Raw genomic sequence first — 24,143 nt, 5'->3', positions numbered from 1 at the left:
TATGACCAAAACATGGGCTATTTCTGTAATATAATAAATACACATAACTGGGTGATAATAAATGGCATCTGGATACATTTCCCAGCCAGTAAGCTACAGGGCCACTGGTCCTATTTTTAATTCTATTTTCTGTTTTTTGACAAGGTGACATCCAGCATTAAGGTGCATTATTGTTACTGTGTTAAACAATGAAGAAGATGTGAAATAGAATAAAGTTAATAATGCTTTAAACAAAAAAGGCACATCATGTTAGGCTACATTTTAGTGGCCATAAAAAAATAATAACTGCAGAGGGTTATTGTTAGGGGTATTCAGTTGGTTGCAATTTGCATTTTCACTGCTAGATAACACTGAATATCTCAAACTGAACTGAACTGGGGCAATATCTCTCACCCAGTGAAAAAAAACACACATCATTACTAATAACTAGCAGAGCTTCTGCTGTTCATTGATTTACTAAACAGAAGAATTCATCATCTGAGGACCATGAATAGCTCTCACATAAGTCTTGGTGTATGCTCTTTTTCTTATTAAGACTGGGTCATAACAAAACAGAGAACTTACATACATGGTACATAATGTTAAAAGCAAAAATGATCATCGTTCCATAGACAAATAAATGGGTCTATTTTCCAGTTTAGCCATGTAACCACAGCTAACATGCATGTGAGTCTAAATTACAGTTCACTCCCAGAGCTTCCATCGGTTTCTTCCATTTCAATGTAGTATCATAGTCTTACAGAAGTCAACACTTTTAAAGTTAGTCATTCTCATATGGAATATTTTTACCTCTTATCATGAAATAAGGGGCTTTATGCACAGCTGTACTACTTCCTGAACTTAAGGCAGCTCCTTTATTTCCTGTCTTTCATTATTGCACACACTGATTAATCCAGGTGTGTCTGACCACAGTATCACAACAAGAAGGAGCAGACACACCTGGATTAATCAGTGTGTGCAATAATGAAAGACAGGAAATAAAGGAGCTGCCTTAAGTTCAGGAAGTAGTACAGCTGTGCATAAAACCCACTGTGACAATGTGATTTATTCTTGATAGATAAAGTGTATCTGGGACTTGGTATGTAATAGCTGCACCAGGTTAAAGGTGATTACTGATGTGTTTAAAAAGGAATGAAAAGAGGAATGTGTCTGAAAACTGAAAATTATTCCAACTTTATGGGCAACAGTGTAGACAGAGGGTCGTCTTCAACCCATTTTTTCTGTAATAGCTTTATTCGACAACATTAAAAGTGTTCAAATGACTTCTCCATGTTGTTCCAAAGAGTCAGGGACATTTCCAAGCAAACATGATAATGGACTTACAAACACCTGTTTACTTATTGCTTTAGCAATGTTTCCACATATCTGAACTATGCTATTTTTCCACCACTACTTGTTATTACCTCCGTCAAGGAGATTATGTTTTTGCCAGCGTTGGTTTGTCTGTTTGTCTGTCCGTCTGTCTGTCTGTGTGCAAGATAACTCAAAAAGTTATGGACGGATTTGGATGAAAATTTCAGGAAATGGTGATACTGGCACAAGGAACAAATGATTAAATTTTGGTGGTGATTGGGGGTGGGGGGGCCATGGGGGTCCACTGATCTGCCGTGGCGGAGGTCTGCGCTCTCTGAGTGCTTTTCTAGAAAAGAGAGTGCAGACCTCCGCCACAGCAGATCAGTGGGCCCCTGTGGCCTCCCCACCCCCCCCACCCCTGATCACCACCAAAATTAAATCATTTGTTCCTTGTGCCAGTATCAACATTTCTTGAAATTTTCATCCAAATCCATCCATAACTTTTTGAGTTATCCTGCACACAAACAGACAGACAGACAAACAGACAAACAAACCAATGCTGACAAAAACGTAACCTCCTTGGCGGAGGTAATAAGACATAATCACCTAAAGAATAATTTTCTTACCAAGATAATTTTCACTTGTTCCATTGTCAAATTTTTTTGGTTGAATTAAGCCAAAAAATCCTGAATTAAGCAAAAAAAATCTGCCCATGGAACAAGTGAAAATTATTAAGTTAAAAGTTATTTTGCACACAGACAGACAAACATGGGGGGGGGGGGGGGGGCACTGGTCTGCCTTGGCGGAGGTCTGAGCTCTCCGAGTGCTTTTCTAGTTTTTGATGAACTGTTGATGAAGCTAGACCTCTGAACCACTGTGTCAGACATAGATTTCTGACTTAGCAGTGACTTGTCCGTGAAACCATTGTAAGGCATGCGAAGGTAACTGGGATTGGATTACAGGAGCTTCCTCTGGTTTTAAATGTGCCATAACATCATAAAATTTGCGGTCCCTGGTGTGCAGGGCTCCTGCTGGGCTCTGGGGTCACCGGCAGGATGCTGTCCTGTTTCAAACCACAGGAGTGTAGCTTTACCCCAGGTGATGCCACACCAGTGTGGACCAGTATGATCCTCATTTCACACCCATTTCATGACCCGGAAAATATGTGGGTCAGCTGTCAGCGACCCCTTGAAATGACTCTGGTCAAGATCAGGGTTGAAAGGAAGGTCAAACTTTACCATCCGTAGCGTGAAAGTTCAGCATTGTTCTCACCTGTATGTGCCTCAGTCGGTGCAGACCTGGATTCCACGTCCTGTTTGTGTCTTTGTTTTTCCGTCCGGCTGGCAGCTGCTGTTTAACCGCTCTGATTAACAACGTTCTGCTATTGGCTCTGGCTCTGATTAATGTCTCCAAGTCTTCTTCAACTATAAGATTTAGCCTGTAGACTAGGATGAACATGCAGCTGAACTGAATCACACTTAAGGAATAGACTTTATGTCCAACAGCTGTGGTGTAATGATAACTTCCTGTGTAACATCTGATTTAGATTTGAGCTTATCATGCGAGGTATGAATTTTTAATGAATTTACCAAATATATGACAAATTTTGTTTTTCCTAAAACTATGAGTAATATCCTGAAGAGGGGGAAGGAACAACTCCTCTGGATCATAAATATATCACAACATTGGCATCCGCTGCTTCATTCAGTATTAATATTCTCACTAACTTTTGTACTAGTACAGTTGATGTCAACAGGGTTTGCATCTACAGTTCCCTCCTCCTGATCTCTACACAGTATGTGCTGACACTGTAAGTGTTGTTCACGTTATAGAATTTTAATTTTCGTAAGTATGTATCAACAATTATTTCTTCTAAAAGCAGAGTGAGATACTGTAGTAATAGGCTCAACAAGTCATTTACCACCAACACAAGAATCGTCCTATACAACCCATACAATCCTATCCGTTACCATATCTCCTATGCTCATGCTTTGTATTTAGTTTTATATTTAAAGCTGCAGTGCTTGATACTTTTTAGCATAAATGGGCAACATTTCCATAATTACTTTTCAAGTGGTCTGAAAGAACATGAGACCTCTGCATCTACTCCTTGCCTGCGTTTTCAGACTATGGAAAATCTGCCATGTGAACCTTAATTTTGTCCAATCATAGGTTTTTTCAGACTGATGGTAGACTTAAATAAGACAGCTGATTGACAGCTGTAATTACCAATCACTGATCAGATTCAGTAAGATGCGACTTGGACATGACTCTGTTGCTCTTCTGTCAGTCTTGACATGGAGGTTTTGAAATTTAGTTTAACTTTTCCATAATGACATGAAACAACATTAGCTGTCAGTGTATCTTATATATTTGATGAAAGCTGCAGAGGGAAAGTATACAGTTTCAGATTCCGTCGACACCCCCCTCCGCTTGATTTCAGCTCTCCTGCAGCTTTAACTGAAAATAGTCACAAAGATACTAAATTATAGAACTTAATTCAGAAAGTAATAGCAAATCCAACTTTATGTGAGGTCATTTGGATGAACTATAGAAAATATCTTTAATTGTGATACATGTATGTTATTAACTGGATATGAAATGACCTATATCTTGATAAGAGGTTTGATTTTCATGCACAGACCCAATTAGCACTGACTGATAAATTGTACCGTTGTCATCCTGTCAAAATGAACCTGGACAATAAAGACTGGAATAATTTTGTTTTCAGACACATTCTTTATATTCCTATTTATAGACGTCAGTAATCACTTTTGATCAGGTGCAGTGATTACATACTGAGTCCCACTTTGTCTGTCATCATCCCTCATCACCTCATCTGCCAGGAATAAATCATCACAATCATTTCATGAGAAGAGGTTAAAAAATATATAAAAAATTTCTAACTTTGTAAGCAACAATGTATTTCCATGTGCCGTGCCTTCGGTCTCAGCATGTGAACATTTGGCCAATCAGATGAAGTCCCAAATAGTCGCCAGCTACCGTCAGATCAGTTGGACTGGGACATTACCTTATTCATTTATTGTAAAACATATCACGGTGGTTCAGTGGATAGCACTTGTACCTCACAGCAAGAAGGTCCTGGGTTTGATTCCAACACCAGTCGATGGGTGTGTGGAGTTTGGATGTTCTCCCTATGTTTGCATGGGTTATCTCCGGGTACTCCAGCCCCCCCCCCCCCCCCCCCCCCCCCCCCCAATCCAAAGACATTCACTGATAGGTTAATTGGTTCATTTAAATTGCCCATAGGTGTGAATGTGAGAATGACTGGTGACTCGTCCAGGGTGTACCCCACCTTTGCCCATAAGTAGCTGGGATAGGCTCCAGCGACCCCCGCGGTGCTAGTGAGGATAAAGCGGGTTCAGATGATGAATGAATGAATATCATCACAACCTAGAAGAGCACAAAGCACATTTCCTCATATCAGAATGTGCCTTTACCAAAGTGCACTGACACTTGTTTTCCATCTTCCTCTTGCTTTACTCTCACCTCCATCCCACCTCCTGCTCCCCAGTTTCTCTCTTCCACTTTCAGTTGTCATCTTCACAGCAATCTTTGTACCTTTCCTTTTCTTACCGCCATCACCCTCTCCCATCTCCGTCGTTATGAGTCTCATTCCCGCTGCCCCCTGCTGCTGTATTGTACCCACCACGGCCCCGCTGCCTCTCTGACACCAGGTCCCACTGCCTGTGGCGTGTAATTGACTTTCTCCCTACCCTGGAAAAGCGGGCGGCCTGCGCCAGGCTGGAGGTGACCCATTTCCCTGGGGCATTCAGCAGCCTCCTAATCAACCATTCTCCGGGGCCGCTTCATTCACTCCGCAATTAGAGCAACTCCCCCTTTGAGAACTCCATCAATAGGCTGGCAGGCAGGCGGGTGGGCTCAGTCGGCGGAGGAGCAAAGATGGAGTTTCACTCAGACACTTTGCTTTGGCTCTTTTGAGTTCTGAACCCTCTGACTTTGTAAACCCCTCCCCTGCTCCTGTTCTCCCTTGTGGTAGGTTTCATCAGACAACAGCAAGTGGGTTTTTGTCTTAAAATGAGCAGCAGACAGGGAGGCAGGTAGACGGGCACATGGGTAGGCAGACTGGAGGATGGGCAAGAGGAAGCACAGGGAGCCAACCAGGTAGAGAAGCAGACAAAGACAGTGAGACAGACAGACAGACAGACAGACAGTCAGATGGGAGGGACTCAAGGGAGAGATTAAAAGAGAAATCTGAAAGAAACTCAAAGCGGGAAGGATTGAGCAAGAGGATCGGAGCATCATCGGAGCACCTCTGCTCTGCTCGTGGTGTTTTTGGTTTATGAGTATTCCCCCGTTGTTGTCTTGAAAGAGAATATACCTGTTTCTCCTGGTCTTCAAGACGTGCATGAAAGCAGCCTTCATATTGATTCTGTCTCACTAAGAAGGTGTGTTCGCTCCTTGTTTCAGGCGGATATGATCTCGTAGCAAAGCCAAAAGCACGCAAGTGAACATTAGAAAATTCTCTATCCAAGAACGTAATCAGATGTTTTTAATGGATCACCTCTGATCCCACAAGAAGGAGTCCGAGATGATGGAGCGTGATGATTAAATAACAGGCCGGCATCTCTCCCCTGCCGTTGGCCTGATTTGCTATGCAGGAGAGGCAGTGCTTTGGTCAGAGGATAACCATGTAATCAATGGAATGAAAAAGCTGCTCTGGCTGTGAAGGTTAAGAGGGGTACTGGAGTCTTTCAGCCCAATCTGTGTGCCACACACATTCAAAACACACACCAGACACCCTGAATCTTACATCTCCTCCTCTAATTCCTCCTCCTCTCACCTGGCTTCCCTTCCCAGCTGCCTTTCTTTGACATGTCTTTATCTTTCCTCCTCTCAGCTCACTCCCTCCTACTGCCTCCGCCTCTTTTCGCTCTGATTAACCCCCCCCCCCCCCGGTATTTTTTCTTCCTCTGCATTTTCTCCATCTCCCTCTGTATTTGTGCTCTCTCCCCTTCATTTACTTTCCTCTCTTCCCTCCCTCCTTCCTTTCCTCCTTCCTACCTTTCCCCAGTGTCAGCTGCTGTCACTGTGGCAAAGAAAATGACCAATCAGAGCTCAGTTCACAGCACCGGCTTCTCCCTCCCTGCCTTATTTCTTCCCTCTATTTCCCTTCTCCTCCTCCTCCTCTTCGTCTCCTTGCGTCCCATCTGCCTCTCTTCGCTGCAACCTTTATCAGCTCACTTCCTGGAGACCGAATGTGGTGCATTATGGGAGACAGACGGCTGTCTAACGGGGTTAGTTGTGCAGCGTGGCTTATCATCAGAGACACTGCTAATCCTGTGTGTGTGTGAGTGGGGGGGTGTACCATATGAGCTGATGAACTCGTACATGCACAGGCCCACACACAAATAAATACAAACTGAAATGCTTACTCTCATTTTCTAAAAGTAGGAGGAGGAAGGCAAGACATGTTTATGTTCGTCATTGCCTGCCAGGAGAATATGATTTGCATGATATAAGCATATTTTACCCTGCTGTCTACTGTTTTGCACCGTTTTCACTTCATAACCCGTCTCAGTGTTGGTTATTTTTTGTTGAGTTCAAAAAGACAATCCCCAAGCCTTCCTCCCTGCAAAATTACCTATATAATATGAGCTAAAATGCAAATAAGGATTATATAATCTCTCTCTGCTTGTTTTAAAACCTATCTTACGCCTGTATGTGTGCTGGTGTCTCCCAGGTGCTGATATGTGTACACGATGAGTGGACTGGGGGATAACTCCATGGAGCCTCTGAGCTCAGAAAACCGGAAACGCAAGCTCTCCACTTGCGACACGCCTGGTCTGGGGTAAGTGTGTCTGATCAGCACGAAAAGAGGGAAAATGCAGGAAACTGGGCTACTGGGTCAGTGGTTTCTGTAGCCCGGGCCATGTGCTTCCCTCTGTGGGTTTGGCTGTGATGACTAAGAACTAAAATGTGTGTGAATATATAAGAAGATTAAGTTTCAGTTTGAAGACAGTTTAGACAGATTTGTTTTTTTTTTTTAAGACATTAACACTTTCTCAACTGTGTTAAATGAATTTTTAAGTTTAATAAACGTTTTTTTTTTTTTAATTTCTTTTTTACTTTAGAGGAAAAATGATGAATGATGAAAAAAAAAAAAAAAAGATCCGTCTAATAAGTGTTGCTTGTAGCCAAAGCCTAAAAATCTTAAGTCTTATCCTTTGAGCCTCACTGCTGAACTAAGATGTTACTTCTTTTTGATGAACACAGTCTGTAGATTTTTTAACTGAGCCCACACACTGTATTTATTGTTTTCAGCTACTCCTTTGAGCACACAACTCCAATTTATGGCCTTCAGTAGTAAAGTGTGCTCTATAGAGCGTAAACAAAACACATTTTTAATGAAACTCTTGAGTTTTCCGTAATTTCTTTAGAAAGATTAGGACTAACAGAGCAGTTAGTTGGAGTGTCATTGTGAATATGTAAGCATCAAAATATTACTACACTGCAAGCAATGTGTAAATCTTTGTTGTGTGAAAATAAAGATGACACAAAATGAATGATATTAACTCCATAATAAAGCCCTTTTCTGTGCTCATTGCCCTCTGCAGGTGTGAGAGGAAGCGCCGAGAGCAGGAGAGCAAATACATAGAGGAGCTGGCAGAGCTGATCTCAGCCAACCTCAGCGACATCGACAGCTTCAACGTCAAACCCGACAAATGTGCCATCCTCAAAGAGACTGTGCGCCAGATCCGCCTGATCAAAGAGCAGGGTGAGTGGACACATTTGTCTGAGGTCCTGAGATGCAGTGGTGCAGCCGCACAGGTGCACTGCAAGTCAGACAGTCCGCTGAAATGTGAGGACGAAAAGGTGTTGAGGAAAGAAAAGGGAGAAGAGACAGCTGGGGTTAGCAACATCCAGAGCCCAGCCACACACACACACACACCCACACACACACACACATACACACGCCTCCTCAGAGCGCAGGTGCAAGGACGAATCAGTCATTCATCTCCCACAAATTTCAGCCTCAACTGTTTATGTTTGGGAGGAAACATTGGCAGTGCTTTGTGAACCTGTCATTTGTGTGCGTATGTGTGCATTTATGTGTGTGTCTGTGTGTGTAATGGGCATGCACAGCTGTGTGCTGGCCTCGCCAGGGGCTGTTTAATTGGACGTTTGCAGGTAATCACATGCCCATCTATTCTGCTGAACTGCCAAATTATTAGTTCTGTTACAGCTGCTGTTGTCATAGTTCTGTCTCCATTATGTCGCGGTCATTTCTACAACAGTTTAAAAAGCCCCAGGCTGAGGCGCTTGCTTCGCCGATGAACCCTTATGCAGAGGAGAACACATTTTTACTCAGCTAGTGTCAGTTTAGATTTTTGCATTCAAGGTGAATTTCTCAAGATCAGGGGGAAAAACCGGTGGTGAATTTTGTGTCTGTGCGAGGCTCAGTTGGTGTCTGCCACCTCGACAGGAAGGGGAAGAGGCTACAGCTGGCCCTGACTGGCTGCTGACAGGTTGCCATAGTTACAGGAAGTGAAGACAGAAATGACACAGGCGTTTAGGCTCGTCTCTTGCTTTCTACCTGTTCCTCTTCTCTTCTTCTCACTTTCACTTGCACTTTCTGCCAGTCTTCATTTTGCTCTTTTTCCCATCAGTCATTTTGTTTTTCATCTCACTTGTCTTCACCCTCTTTTTTGCACATGAGTTGCAGCATCTTCAGGTTTTGCTCCCAGCATCTTAACATACTGAGTGATCTGATGGAGTGCAGTCTCTCTCTTTCAGTCTCCCTCACACTCTGGTAGATTCTCTTTCCTCCTCTCTCCCTCTTCCTCTCAGTCCTTCTCTACCTAACTTCAGAGAGGCTGGGTGTAGGCAGCAATGGCTTCTTTTTTCTTTGTGTGAGTATCTGTACCCCTTGGGAGCTAATCAGATAGAATGATTCCTGTATCCAACCAGCCCCCGCCTCTTTTTCAGACTAAGCCCTGCATTAATACAACCAGAAAATGGCCAGTGCCATCTCCATCCCCATCCCCATCCCCATTCCCTCTCTCCTCTCTTTCTCTCTGTCCTTCTTTCTTTCTTTCCCTCTCTCAGCCTCAGCCCCTCCATTAATTCAGGTGCCTCAGCTACTGCCCCTGCACCATTACTGCTTCCAAAGCCTCTCTAGCTCCCTCCCCACGCTTTCTCTCTCTCTCTCTCTCTCTCAGCCCCAGCCTACCAGACAGTCCCTCAGAGTCTGACACTGAATATAAAGCATGAGGACGGCTGCTACCTGCTCCACATGCACCCAGCCCTCTACTCCTCCTGACGGGCTCCTCAGAGAAAACTGCCTCCGTCCGTCTCCCTCCTCACCTGTAGTTTTAAATCCAAAAACATAAAAAAGTGAAGATTGAGAAACGCTGCCCCCTGCTGGTGCAGCATGAGTAGTGAATGACTGGCAGTGAAAGGTATCTTCGGTCTCAGCTTGTGTTGCTCCTCGTGTTTGAGTCTCTTTGGGCTCGAAATGGTAGTTTGTGCTGTTTTTATTGGTTTTGTAATGCATCTTCTTTTCTCTCATAAAGGGAAAGCTTCCTCCAACGACGATGACGTTCAGAAGTCAGACGTGTCCTCAACAGGTCAGGGGGTCATCGACAAGGACCACCTGGGGCCCCTCCTGCTGCAGGTGAGTCCAGCTCTTGGACAATGTCCACTGGTGGTTTGACTGACGTTCCGACTGACGTCCTGGCGCTCATATGTGCTCATCCCAGGCTCTCGACGGCTTCCTGTTTGTGGTGAATCGGGAGGGCAACATTGTGTTCGTGTCGGACAACGTGACGCAGTACCTGCAGTACAAACAGGAGGAGCTCATCAACACCAGCGTGTACAATATTCTCCATGAAGACGACAGGGAGGAGTTCCACAAGAACCTGCCCAAGACCAACAGTGAGAAGCACACTCACACTTACACACTCACACACTCACAGGGTAACTCCACGTCAGGAGTAAACCTTACTTGACATCTTCCACAGGGCTGAAGAAAAAAAAACTTTGAGAGGTTACAACAACTACACTTGCACGTCAGTGTAAACTCACTCGGTTATTTATTTATGCTCCATCAGTCTTAACTCCTTCCTCCTTATAATGAGGAGCTCCCGGGAAGTCTGTTCATGTGCACGAGAGCTTTTTGGAAAGACACACACACACACCTGACAAAGCACACATGTGCAGGGAAGCACCCACCCACTCGGTGCAGCAGGCAGAGCGTAGCGCAGCTGTCAGTCACACTCAGTGGTCCAGACAGTGTAAAACAGGCCCGAGCTCTATTCAGATCCCACGGCAGCCATCTGGAAACTACTTACTGCTGAATAATGCACCTCCACAGTCCACACTTTTCCTCTACTTAATTCACAGTGTGTTTGCATCTGTGCGTGTATGTCTCTGTCTGATTATGTATATTTACATGCCTGTGTGAGTAATGGGATTGCTTTTTTGAAGGTCCTGCATGTATGTGTCTAAGCCCTTGAGTGTGTGCACAGAGCACTATTTATAAAGCTGATTAATTATGGATATGTGTGCTCGACTGAACCTGCTACTCGATTAACTCCGCAGTAATGTTCCTAAGGAGCAGCGTCTCCGACATGTCATTGACACGTTCTCTCACTTAGTCACTTGCCCTTCCCTCCTCCATCCATCCAGTCTCTTTATCTTTAAAGACTCATCTTTATCTACTTTTTCCTCCCACATCTTCATCTGAGCATCCCTGGTGTCCCTCTCAACTCACTCTTTTTCAGCCTCATTCATACTTAATATGGCTGCCTACTAAGATGAATATTGTGGCGGTCTGTTTCTCAACCTGCTTCCCACCGCTCTCCCACCCCTTATTGTGTCTCGCTCCGCTGCTCAGCCCCTTCATTATCTGTGGACCCATGAATGAAATACGCTCTCACTGCACATTCCTGTGGGATGACCACTGACCACGCCAGCTACAGTTAAATACACACATCTAAAACACACAACAAAAACAGACACACACACACACACACAGTGCACAAAACGTGACCTGAGAGTTTATTGTTGGCCAGAGTGTATTTTTTTTAACATTGTCTTGCCTCACTGTTGGTTAATTGTGTCTGAGGGGAGATGTCGGCCCTAGTGAATGTGCAGCGTTTTCTCTGTCAGAGAAACCCAAGGCCTTGTTAAATCACCTCACTATCACGGAGACACATTCACACTCTTACCACCGCCCCCCCAACATCCCTCTGTCTCCTGGGTCCTCTCTTGTATCCTCCTACCAGACAGAAACCTCCGGCCAACTCAAGGCCTCGATAAGGCTTAACTCAGACCTTGGAGGACAGTTGGTTGTCTTTCTCTGAAGTTTGCCTCCCTTTCCTCTCTTTGCCTCTCCCTCGTGAAGGTGACCCCCTTCAGTTTGTATGTGTGTGTGCTGTGATGAGGAGTCAGGGCCTAAATGAGGATAGATTGCTGAGTGTCCCTGGCCTCTGCCCGCTGCAGAGCAGACTGAGAGGGAGAGATATTGGAAATCGACACCTTGGCTACATTAATCCCATGGTCCATTTAGCTGGGAATCCGAACAGCAGGAGAGGCTTCTGCTTCTCAATTTAAGAAGGAAAATACATGTTGCAGTGTGGTTTGTTTGTTTTGTCTGTTGTTTTGTGTGGATCTGTGGCAGGATAGGGTGTGAGTTGTTTGTGCTATTTGATTACAGACAATCCATTCATAGCTGCATGTGGTTTAAAGTCCCAGGAGCTACAAACCCATTCCATTCTTCTCCCAAGTGTAAATTTTTGTCAGCGCACTTCCTCATGTGTTTGTTTCTTTTCAGTAAATGGAGTGTCGTGGGGAAACGAGGCGGCGAGGCAGAAAAGTCACACCTTCACTTGCCGGATGCTGGTCAAGTTCGGCCACGCCCATGGCCCCATGGAGGAGGGGCCAGGAGGGCCACGTTACGAGACCATGCAGTGTTTTGCTCTCACGCAGCCCAAGGCCATGATTGAGGAAGGGGAAGGTACACTGGCATAGTCATATATTCACATTCTGGGCACAAGGTTATTAGGGATATCTATTATTTTACAGTTTGAACTTATTTGACAGCCATTGCTCTGAAAATAAGAAGAAAATCGAGGCTTTTTTTAAAAAATGTTTTTGCAGTTGCCGACATCTTTTTAGCAATTTCGTGGAACAAATGGAAGCATTGTCTGTGGGCGTTGACTCACAACTGTTTATGTTATGTTTTCTCTTAAGTCCAATAAAGTTTATTTACACTGCTGCCCATAAAGTTGAAATAATTTTGCTTTCAGACACATTCTTCATTTTATTTCTATTTATACACATCAGTAATTACTTTTAACCAAGTTCAGTGAGTCCCAGTTACACTTTACCCATAAAGAATGAATCACATTGTTACAATCATATCATGAGAATATGTTAAAAAAATATATATTTTATTCCAGCTTTATGTGCAACTGTAAACAGCCCAATGTTGCAGATCACAAATAAGTCTCAAGAAGCCTTATAATCTTTAAAACATACATCTTCTGTCCTTAAAACTTGGTTAAGTAAGGAAAATTTCTTGATAGACAATAGCAAAAAAAAGCAAAAATAACCTTAGAAAGGCAAGGAGTAAGGATCACTCTTCAAGAACAGGCAAACTATGGCGTCATGCTTTTGTTTTCTTTCGATTACAGACAGACATGTACATTAACTAGTGCTTTTTAAAACATCTGGTTATTTTTCATTAAACCAGATGAAAAAAAATGAAAGTATAAAGTGAATATATATCACTTTACTAACTCTCCTCTTCTTATGTTCAGACCTACAGTCATGTATGATCTGCGTAGCACGTCGGGTGACTGCCATGGAGAGAACGGAGAGCTTCAACACACGGCATGAGCTCTCAGGTGAGAAACTGCATGTGCTCAACACCGTCACTCCATTCATGTAGAATCACAAACAGCCCACTTTATTTATTCTAGCATCATAACCTCCTTCTCTTTGTTTTTTTGTCCCTCCTTCTTGTCCTCCTCCTGATCTCGCCATCAGGTAAACTGATCCAGATTGACCAGAACTCTCTGCGAGCGTCGATGCGTCCAGGCTGGGAGGATTTGTTGAGGCGTTGCATTCAGATGTTTCTTCAGCACAGTGACGGGCAGCCATGGTCACATAAACGGCACTACCATGAGGGTAAACACACACCATGAATCAGTCACTAAAATACTTAAATGAAGTACTGTTATATGTATTTTTCAGTTAGTTGTGCATTAAACAGTCCCTCTTCTATAGTCACAAACCGCACATCCAACAGTACATCTTTGTTTATTTGGTGGGGGTAACTATCATGAAAGACCTCTCTTCAGAAATAGCATCGACATCTGGGTTAAATGAATGAAAGCACATTTTGCTGCTCATACTTCTTTTATTCAATAGTGATCTCCTAAAGCAAATGTCTGCAAACTGCAGTGTTGATGCTCCTTTTAATCACAGTTAGTTATAAATTGATTGATGACCTTCTTTATCAAATGAGTCATGGAGTTAATTCTCTGTGCAGCCTTTCTACAGGGTCACGCTGAGACACCCCTGTACCGATTCTCGCTGTCCGACGGCACTCCAGTCACAGCCCAGACCAAGAGCAAATTGTACCGTCACCCCATGAGCAATGAACCACAAGGTTTCATCTCCACTCACCTGCTGCAGAGGTCAGTAACTAAAAATACACACTCCATTTTAACAAAGCAAAAAATGTGTCATTTATTTTATTGACAGAAAGGCAGTCCCAGTGTATCTTTGCAAGGCAGCTGAGGCATTTATTCCGCACAAATAGCTGAAGTAGTAAGTGAAGTAGCTTTTGTTCACTTGTGTGTTATGAATAGCAAGAAAACTCACTGCTGGAATTTGTATTTTAGAGTTTCATCAAAGAGATTATTTTGCACGATAGAGCATCTGCAAGGTTTTTGTGTTTTTAGACATGTTCCTTTTTGTCTTTTCTGTAGAGAACCAAATGGTTACCGCTCTGCTCAGGGTGGGGGCATGATGAGGCAGCAGGGCATGGGCGGCCCCAACCCAAATACCCAAATGAACATGAACACTGGCGGTGGGATGGGCATGGGTGGCATGGGCAACATGAACAGGGGCTTCGGCATGAACGACCAGGGCCACATGGGTCACATGGGTCCAATGGGAGGTGGATCAATGTACGGAGGGAACGGTGGAGGAGGAAGTGGAGGTGGTGGCATGGGCAACCGCATGATGCAGATGAATCAAATGGGTCAGATGAATCAGGTGGGGAATATGAATCAGATGAATCAGATGGGTCCCATGAATCACCCCGGCCAAGGCATGCAGCAGCACCCACAGCAGCCCCCGTTTCAGAGCAGCGGCGGGTTTGGCTTGAGTGGCATGAACAGCCCCTCTGGAAGCCCCCGAATGGGTGGACCCCAGCAGGGACTTCTGATGTCACCAAGGAACAGAGGCAGTCCTAAGATGGGCGGCAACCAGTTTTCACCTGGAGGTAAGTCCGTCAGTAGCATCATTTATGACATAAGTAACTAATTCAGCCACATTTCCAGTCAAGAACTTTGAGTCCAGACCTCTAGTTCCAGGAATTTATAAGTTTTCAGACCAATTATCTGCATTTCTGTTGTTTAGTCTGTTGATGTCTGAGAAGTAATGACAGTTTTCACACATCCTTTGGGCACACCAGCTCAGAACAAATGTGCAGTAAGACCCAGACTTCTTTGTAAATTTGTCTGTCACATGCTTTCTTCTGTCTTGTTGATGCTAATGTGCAGAGCACAATGAAAAACTATACATAGTTACAGCATATTAATAATGGAGGCCAATTTTAATTCTGCAAGAACTGACTGCTCAGAAACGCCTGATCTTGCTGTAGTAACACCACAGACCAGCTCTAGGTTCACATGGGTAGAAGTAGAATAAAGTCCTCTGAGTTAAAGACCCCAGCCAGCATGTCCATGTGGGCCCCAGAAGGGTTACAGTTGGGCTGCATGTAAGGGTCCCATGTGGGTTTGTCCACAGTTTCCATGGTGGCCCCACATTTGTTTGCCCATATCAGAATCAGAATCTCTTTATTGTCATTGTACCAAGTACAACGAAATTGAGGTAAAGCTCTCAGGTTCAGTGAAAGAATTTCCAGACAGACAACAAATATCAGTAAAGCAACAACAGATATCAGTAAAAGGCACAGTTATTTACATTAAAAAATAAAATGTATTGCAAACTAATATATTTGTAAAACATAAAATTTAAGTAGTGCAAATAACATGAGAAGTAGTGCAAATGACATGAAAGATAAATATCGTGGGATAAATAGTGTCAAGAATAAATATGAGATATTCAGATCTCTGATTCTAATTCTGATATTGGCAAACACATGTGGAGCCACCATGGAAACTGCAGACAAACCCAAATGGGACCCTTATTTGCAGCCCAAATATAACCCTTCTGGGGCCCACAGGGACATGTTGGCTGGGATCTACATCCCTGAGTAGGAAAGCAAGGTGGCATTGTATTCCTTCAAAAGGTCTTGTGGTGGAAACAGAGCTTATGATTTGATGGATTCTGTTGTTTGAGTGCATCTAAATGATCGATTTGTTTTTTCTTTACAGGTATACACTCTCCTATGAGTGGCATTGGCAGTGGTGGAGGAAGTGGGAGCAGCACTACCACCTTCTCCAGCAGCTCCCTCAATGCACTACAAGCCATCAGTGAAGGAGTAGGAAGCTCTCTCCCTTCGACCCTAACGTCCCCCTCCCCAGCTCACAAACCAGACAGCTCTCCCAGCATCCACTCCTCCTCTTCTTCCTCTCAGCCCAGTCAGCCAGTAAAACCAGGCCAGGATGGTTCCAAAAGCCCAGCAGGAGGTTTAGGGGCTGGTGACCATCATCACCCCATGCACCATCATCACCATCATCCGCATCCTCAAGCGGAGAGTTCTGGAGACCGGCCAGATAGTCAGGCTACAACAGCGGCTAAAGAGCCCGGAGAGGGAGGCGGTGAGGCTGGGGTGGCGAGCTCTGACCCCCCTCGCAGGGTCCCAGACAGTAAAGGCCACAAGAAACTGCTCCAGTTGCTAACTTCACCCACTGAGGAGCTAGGAATAGGTGGCGGAGGGCCGACCGGACCCCCTATCCCTCCCCCGTCGACCAGCAACAGCACTCCTGCGGGCTCAGAGAATAAGGACCCTACTGGAGGCATGACAAGCCCTTCATCCACTGGGGTCTCATCCTCGTCTTCAGCCACTCCTAATCCAGGCCAGACGTCCGGACCCGGGGGCGTGTCAACATCGATATCATCAGCCCACTACACCGGCTCTCTGCAAGAAAAGCACAAGATCCTTCACAAGCTTCTCCAAAATGGCAATACTCCAGATGAGGTAGCTAAGATCACGGCTGAAGCTACAGGAAAGGTGTCCCTAGGGAATCAGGAGGGTGGTGAGGCTGGAACCGGAGTATCGGGGGCCGCGACTGGACCCGGGCTTCTTTCGGAGCCTAAGCAGGAGCAGCATAGCCCTAAGAAGGAGAAGACCCACGCCCTCCTCCATTACCTCCTCAACAAAGATGACTCCAAAGAACCTGTGGATGTCAAGCCCAAGTTGGAAGATCTAGAAGGGAAGGGACCCCCGGGGGCTGCTGGCGGCCCTCCAAGGACCGGCCCTGGATCTGGATCTGGATCTGGATCTGGATCTGGATCTGGCCCCACACCAGAACATCCTGAGAGCAAGATCAAGTCTGAGCCACCTGATGAGGTAACACAACTTCAGCAATAGGAGAAAAGTTCTTTTAAAAGTTTAAGTGTTATTGTTAACTGACATTTAACGTGACATATACACGGAGACGGGGATGTCAGAGGTAGCGCTTTGTTGGAACTATGACCTGGCTGAATGAGAACCTCTGCAGACATTTACGTAACAACTCATTTGGGTTATTTTCATGTTCAGCTGCACAACCTGGAGTCTATCTTGGGAGATCTGAGGGGTTCAAGCTCTGACTTTTACCCAGATCAGACTGGAGGTGGAGGAGCCAACGACACGGGGAGCAAACCCCAGGGTTGCCTTGACGACAGCCTGCAGGGTAAGTGGTTCAAGGACCAGAGCATATACGAAGTGACAGCTGCATGCAGGGCAGGTGGCATGACATCAAACAATATGTGACGATTATAATGTAAAATGTCAGTAAAATAAAAACTGCCATCATTGCATCTCACTTTCTGAATGTTATGTAGTTTTTACTATGTTTTCTATTCACACTACAACTGAGAGACAATATTTTTTTCTCCTTTCTCTTTGAAATCATGCTTTATTGTAACTATAGTGAACATCAAGTCGTTGTTAATTACTTTGGTGACTGGCCTACAGCTACAGACGCTATTAACTATTTCATTTTTTTATTTATATACAAATATTTTTTATTTACATCCTCACAGTGTTTCCTGACTTTGAAGAGGGCAGAATTTTTTTTTTCTTATTGTATATTTTCTGGAAAATGACAGAAGTTAAATTTAAAGTAGTGAAATTAAAAGAGTAAAAAGTTGTATTTTTTGTGTTCAGGGAGTCCGGGAATGGGTCCAGGACCTCGGGGGCCCTTCCAGAGGACAATGTCCATGGATGGGAAGCCCCCTGGTGGGCCTGGAGGAGCAGGAAGACGCCCCATGCTTATCAAGCAGGAGAACATGATGGGCAGCCCCGACAGCTACCCAGGAAACATGGGTAAGTGTGGAAATTGCCTAATATTTGCTTTCAGTACATTTTTTTCTCCCTTTAGTATCTTCATGAGACTAATAATTGAACATGTTCTGTGCATTTGTTCAAAGGACCTATGAACAGGGGCATGGTTTCCCAGAGGTCTCCCATGGGGGGTTCAGGAGATTGGGGAATGTCCCGCTCCAGTGCCAGCCCAGTGGGATCAGCGGGACACCCCTCCATGATGCGTCAGGGCATGGACTACAATAACAGCAAGGGCATGATGGCAGGACCCATGGCCGGTCGATCCAGCAGCGTTCCAGGTGGAAGGTCAATGCTTCAGCAACAGCTCATGGATATGGGTATGTCTGATGTCTGATGTCTGCCAGCACTTATAGGCTTGTGCTTCAGAAATGATCATGTATATACACCGCTGCCCATAAAGTTGGAGTAATTTTATTTTCAGACACATTCCTCTTTTTATTCTTGTTTATACTCATCAGTAATCACCTTTGACCTTTAACGATTACATACTGAGTTCCGGTTACATTTGATCACATTGTCACAATCATTTCATGATAAGAGGTAAAAGTATTTTATTCCAACTTTATGGGCACCAGTGTATATGCTATGAAGGACAAAAAATGTGCGCCAATCCATCTAACCATAACAACCTAAACTCATCCATCAAATTACATACATTTTGTGTTGTTTAATACACAGGGGGGTTCTAATTTTAGGTGTAAAACATGATGTTATGTCGGTCAGGCACATACACTTATGCTAAATACTAAATATGCAGCCTGAGCTTAAGGCAAGATACTTATAGCATGTGTTCAGAATCACATACTAGACACTAGATGCTACATGCTGCATACACAAGATCACCATGGAAACCATTTCTATAGCAGCTGTTGGCCAATGTTTGCATCACCTGATATATTTACATAGATATTGTTGGCTGGTTATGTTAATATGACTTTCCAGTTTCAGTCGTTACTTGTCATTAGGTAGTTTATTAGCCTATGTTAATCTGCAAGACTCAAACCAAATTGCATCTTTGCAAATTTATGTACTTTTATTTGTACTACAGGGTGGGGAAGCAAAATTTACAATATTTTGAGGCAGGGGTTGAAAAACAGTGTATGACCAATTAGTTTACTAAAGTCATGAGAATTTATTTGCCACAAGAAAATTGACATAATAGAAAATGTTTTTATTCTGTGTGTCCTCCTTCTTTCTCAATAACTGCCTTCACACGCTTCCTGAAACTTGCGCAAGTGTTCCTCAAATATTCGGGTGACAACTTCTCCCATTCTTCTTTAATAGTATCTTCCAGACTTTCTCGTAATTGTTTTGCTCATAGTCATTCTCTTCTTTACATTATAAACAGTCTTTATGGACACTCCAACTATTTTTGAAATCTCCTTTGGTGTGACGAGTGCATTCAGCAAATCCCACACTCTTTGACGTTTGCTTTCCTGATTACTCATATGGGCAAAAGTTTCTGAAAAGGTATGGATAATAGTGTTAGGTATGATTATGACATCAATATATGTTTGGTTTCAAAACAATTGACATAGTGCCTGCTGAGAAAAAACAACTAAATGTTCATTGTAAATTTTGCTTCCCCACCCTGTATTTGTTTTCATGTAACCCCAGTTAAGCTTTGGACCACTCTCCAGCAGAGTAGTGGACTATATGGCAAATTTTATAGATACACTGTTGTAGTGGCAACAGAAAGCCAAAACCTTCTTTGCCACTTCTTTTCAGGATGTGAAGTTTGCTGACTCAAGAGTTCCAAGTAAAAGCCGACAGAAGGAAAACGAAAAAAGGGCAGGCGTATTATAAAGCAATCTGTCTCTTTATTCCAAGAAAAAAGGAAAAAATCAAAAAAGGTTAAAAAAACAAATTGGACAGTTAAAGCTTTCTTTGCTTCTATTTCCAAAGAACAGCAACTACTAAGATGACAACGACGGTCAGAAATACTGTTGCTCCCTGTCCTGCTAAATTGAAAGTCTCTCCCCTCAAAGCATGTGCTTTGCAGGTGTCCTCACATCACTTTACTACACATAGCTGTGCTTTAGAACAGAGGGTCAGCTTGCGGTAGCAGTACAAAACTAATAGAACACAGATTGGCTGATTATTTACAAGTACTACACTAAATTAATATTACAAAATGATTACATGCAAACTATCTTACGATCCTAATATAAAGACAAAATCAGTGGATTACTACATAAATGAGGCAAAATATGGAAAACTATACCTAAATTAGTTTATGGCTCTAACACTGTATACTACTTTTGGTGGGAATGAGTCAACTGGTGTAGTGTGTTATTTCAGCCACAGTCAGTGAGTGCTAATTTGAAGACTCGTGTGTTTGTCAGGTGGCTCTGGGGACATGGGTATGGGTATGAGCCCGTTCAATCAGCCGGGACAACCCAATCAGTCTCCCTCATGGCCGGATACTATGATGGGCATGGAGGGGAACAGGTCAGTGCCTCATTAATTATCATTATTTATCCAAGTATCTATCTATTTATTCATATCTAATGGTGAATGTCTTTTAGGCGGCAGTTTGGCAACACTTTGGATGATCTTCTGGTGCCTCCCACAACCAGTGAGGGTCAGAGTGATGAGCGTTCACTCCTGGACCAGCTGGACTCACTTCTGAACAACACAGATGGTATTGCACTGGAGGAGATAGACCGAGCACTGGGCATCCCGGACCTCGTTGGCCAGGTAGGTCAGAAGACAAGGTAAAGAAGATGGATGAACCGCACCCTCATCTCTGTGCCTCCAGGTTTTATGAAGAGAAAAGAACAGTCTGCAGAAGATGACTCAAGTGTACCTTATATTCATCATTGCATTAGATATTTCAGTCATGACTCACAGTGTTCAGACTGTTCTCTCCCTGAAGAGAGATGGATGAGCCCAGAGAGATTTGTCTGTGCAGTTTAGAAAAAGCCAATTACAGAGTCAACAAAGTGGAAATGAATCATTTAAATGGAGAAGTCTGAATAAACTTCTCTTTTTTGTCCTCTCTGATCCAGACCCAAGGACCAGAGCAGCAGCTTGAGCCTTTTCCAGGGCAGGACCCCTCCATGGTGATGGACCAGAAGCCTCTGTACGGACAAGGCTATCCAGGACCACCCGCCATGCCGATGCAGTCGGGATATGGAGGGAACCCCATGCAGGGACAGTCCCAGCAGGGAGGGTTTGGACCCATGCTTTCTCACATGGGCCAAGGTGGCAACTTCCCTGGTATGGGTGGAATGGGGGGCATGGGCCACCCTCGCGCCAACATGATGAGGCCAAGGATGATGAGCGCCAACAAGCCCATGAGGCTCCAGCTACAGCAAAGGCTGCAGGGACAACAGGTACGAAGAAAGTACTCGTGTCCATTTTGGGGATGTAACAATATAAAAATTTCATGTCACGGTTATTGTGACCAAAATTATCATGGTTATCATTATTATCGCGGTATTGTTGAAATTGTGCTCAAAATGTTCAAAAAGTACTGATACACACACTGAAATAATTTGTATTTAAAAAAAAAACCCAAATTAAATAATCACACAATAACAACATAAATAGCAAATAATAGTCACAATGTACCTTCTGTTGCAGAAACATTCAAATATTAACCCTTAGTGGTCTGAGCCTATTTTGTCTGTTTTTCAGTCCTTTTGATTTTGCCTTTATATACTATATAAACAAATGTTTACTATACCCATGTTTGGGATCTGTTTTTTCAGCACAACTTCATCTATATCATCTGTCTGTTTTTTTTTTTTTCACTTTAACCTACTATAAAAACACAAAAGGCCAGAAAACACAAAAAAATATATAAAATCCGATTAAAAAAATGTATATAATTTATTGCATTAATAACATACAGATGCTTAACGAACCTTTTCAAAAACTTTAAAAGTGAATATTGGTTCCAAATATTAGGTATATACAATTAAAATTGTAATAAATTAAAACTTTACTCAAGTATTTGACATAAAAGCATTTCTTTACATAGGTGTTTTCCTCTAAAAGTGCGGTAATCAAACATGGTTATCATGATAATTAGAATTTGAACGGTAATACTAACCATCTGAAATTTTACCGCCGTTTATCGTTATACTGGTAATCGTTACATCCCAGTCCATTTACATGCAAACCTATACTTTAGCTTTGTACATGTAAATGTTTAGACTAAAGAGATGTTTATACCAATCTGACTTGATGAGACGTTGTATTGTTTCTATAGTAATAACTGTCCATAATTCCATTCTAACTGCTGTCTCTTCAGGCTTTATGTAGCTGAAAGCAATTGTTAATGTCTTAAAATATAATTGAGGATAGTGAAAATAAGTTATTGGTCATGGCTACAGTTATAGTATTGATGAAAAGAGGGTTGACAATTCCAAACAATCTATTGCTGGAGAAGTTTTGTTGTGTAGACGTGTCAGTGTCACCTTTAAGCTGAGAAAAATACCATCCATTGAGGTGGCATTTCACCAGACTCCTGATAACATCTCAGCGACAGGTGAGGTAGAGACCATAAATACTGAGGGGAGAAAAATAGACTATAAAACAGTACGCTCTGAAGCCAGTCAGTGGCAGTTGGACAGGCTGAGTCGCAGACGACGTCATCAGCCAGGGTGAGTCGAGCTGCGTTGGCCCAGTTCAGTTCAGTTCAGTTCAGTTCAGACCTCTACAACATTTCTCTGCAGTGTCCAAAAATGACCTCATATTGTCATGAATCTGTAGTTGTAACCGGGTTTAATTCTAACCATATTGTTAAAGTAATGCATGCTCAACATCAGTACAGAGATGGGAGTGGTTGAACTCTCATTCTAAACATTTTCCATTCCTCAGTTTATGAATCAGACGCGGCAGGGCATGGGCATGAAGATGGAGAACCCAGGAGGTAACCCTGGCATGAGGCCTGGTATGCAGCCCGGCATGGGAGGACAGGTACGCTCAAGAGTTATTGTCATACTGTTAATGTAGTCTGGAAATAATCACACACCCTCTGTTGTGGTTTCTTAAACTGAAGTAAATTGCCTAAACGAGTTGACAAAAGCAAGGAGTTTAAGGGTAATCACTTCAAGTCAGACCGTGATCAATGTGCAGAGAACAGAATAGTGTGTAACTGAATTAACAGACTCTATGTCAGTAAGTCGATCAGCTGTGTACGAAGACATCATCTGTCTGCTCTCCAGCCCTGTTAAGCATGGTTAAAGTCAAACCGTCCCCGCTGATGTGTAGTGTCATCACCACATTTTTTTTTGTGTGTTTAGCTCCATGTTATTATGTCTGCACCAGAGGCAAAGCTGTCCATCTTCTCCTTCTCATGAATACAATGTGACAGAGATGTCCCATGAGGTGCAATTATTGGCCACTGGGGTTCTAAAGCCATGTTTAATTGTTCATAAATGTTTTATTATTATGTTTTAAAGGTCATCACCTTGCATTAACACTTTTTGCTCTAAGTTTTTTTTAGAAAATATATACAAACATTAATCTTTTTCTTCAGAAATCATTCACTCGTTTTTTTTTTTTTTACCTTGTATATATATACCACCTGTGCTGTAGCTCTGACTGATATCCTCATGTAGAAAATCTGTCTGTATACGTTCACTCCCTTTTGCAGCCGGGCTTCCTCAATGCTCAGATGATGGCTCAGCGCAGCAGGGAGATGGTCACCATGCAGATGAGGAGGCAGCGCATGATGATGCTGATGCAGCAGCAGCAACAGCAGCAGCAGGCAGCAGCAGCAGCTGCAGCAGCCGGAGGATTCAGTCCTCCTCCAAATGTCACCGCTCCTGGTGGCATGGATAACCCGATGGGAGGGCCAAACATGGGCCAGCCAGGCCCCCAGCAGTTTGGCTATGGCGGAAATTATGGTGAGTTTACTACACCAGGCACCTGAAAGGATTCTGCTGCTCCCTGGTGGTGAGACTGAGCACTACAGTGTTGAGTTGTGGTTCTATGTTTGACCTTAAACAGTAAACTGAAAAAAACACATTAACGTACATGTATTCACCATTAACTAGCTATTTATTAGCAAATATATTTTACCATATTTTCTCTTTTATTGGTCATATATGATGTACTTTGAACTCTGCAGTAGGTTCTATTGACCATCAACCAATATATT

The 24,143-nt window shown here is 43.3% G+C and overlaps 1 protein-coding gene across 1 annotated transcript in view; it reads left to right on the top strand.

The window, feature by feature from the left end:
* LOC115422339 (nuclear receptor coactivator 3) overlaps positions 1-24,143 on the top strand; it is a 74,657-nt gene that overhangs the window by 45,861 nt on the left and 4,653 nt on the right. Inside the window, exons 3-20 of the mRNA XM_030138614.1 lie at positions 7,019-7,126; positions 7,893-8,053; positions 9,852-9,952; positions 10,038-10,212; positions 12,113-12,295; positions 13,101-13,187; positions 13,330-13,470; positions 13,835-13,982; positions 14,277-14,794; positions 15,912-17,050; positions 17,243-17,375; positions 17,852-18,010; positions 18,115-18,345; positions 20,374-20,479; positions 20,557-20,728; positions 21,040-21,366; positions 22,859-22,957; positions 23,637-23,889. Of these exons, the coding sequence (XP_029994474.1) occupies positions 7,038-7,126; positions 7,893-8,053; positions 9,852-9,952; positions 10,038-10,212; positions 12,113-12,295; positions 13,101-13,187; positions 13,330-13,470; positions 13,835-13,982; positions 14,277-14,794; positions 15,912-17,050; positions 17,243-17,375; positions 17,852-18,010; positions 18,115-18,345; positions 20,374-20,479; positions 20,557-20,728; positions 21,040-21,366; positions 22,859-22,957; positions 23,637-23,889 (4,222 nt within the window). The 5' untranslated portion in view covers positions 7,019-7,037. The remainder of the gene's footprint in view (positions 1-7,018; positions 7,127-7,892; positions 8,054-9,851; positions 9,953-10,037; positions 10,213-12,112; positions 12,296-13,100; positions 13,188-13,329; positions 13,471-13,834; positions 13,983-14,276; positions 14,795-15,911; positions 17,051-17,242; positions 17,376-17,851; positions 18,011-18,114; positions 18,346-20,373; positions 20,480-20,556; positions 20,729-21,039; positions 21,367-22,858; positions 22,958-23,636; positions 23,890-24,143) is intronic.

This window comes from Sphaeramia orbicularis, chromosome 7, assembly GCF_902148855.1.
Source record: "Sphaeramia orbicularis chromosome 7, fSphaOr1.1, whole genome shotgun sequence".
NCBI lineage: Eukaryota > Metazoa > Chordata > Actinopteri > Kurtiformes > Apogonidae > Sphaeramia > Sphaeramia orbicularis.
Note: the sequence above shows the minus strand (reverse complement) of the source record. Positions and strands in the feature narration are given on the sequence as shown.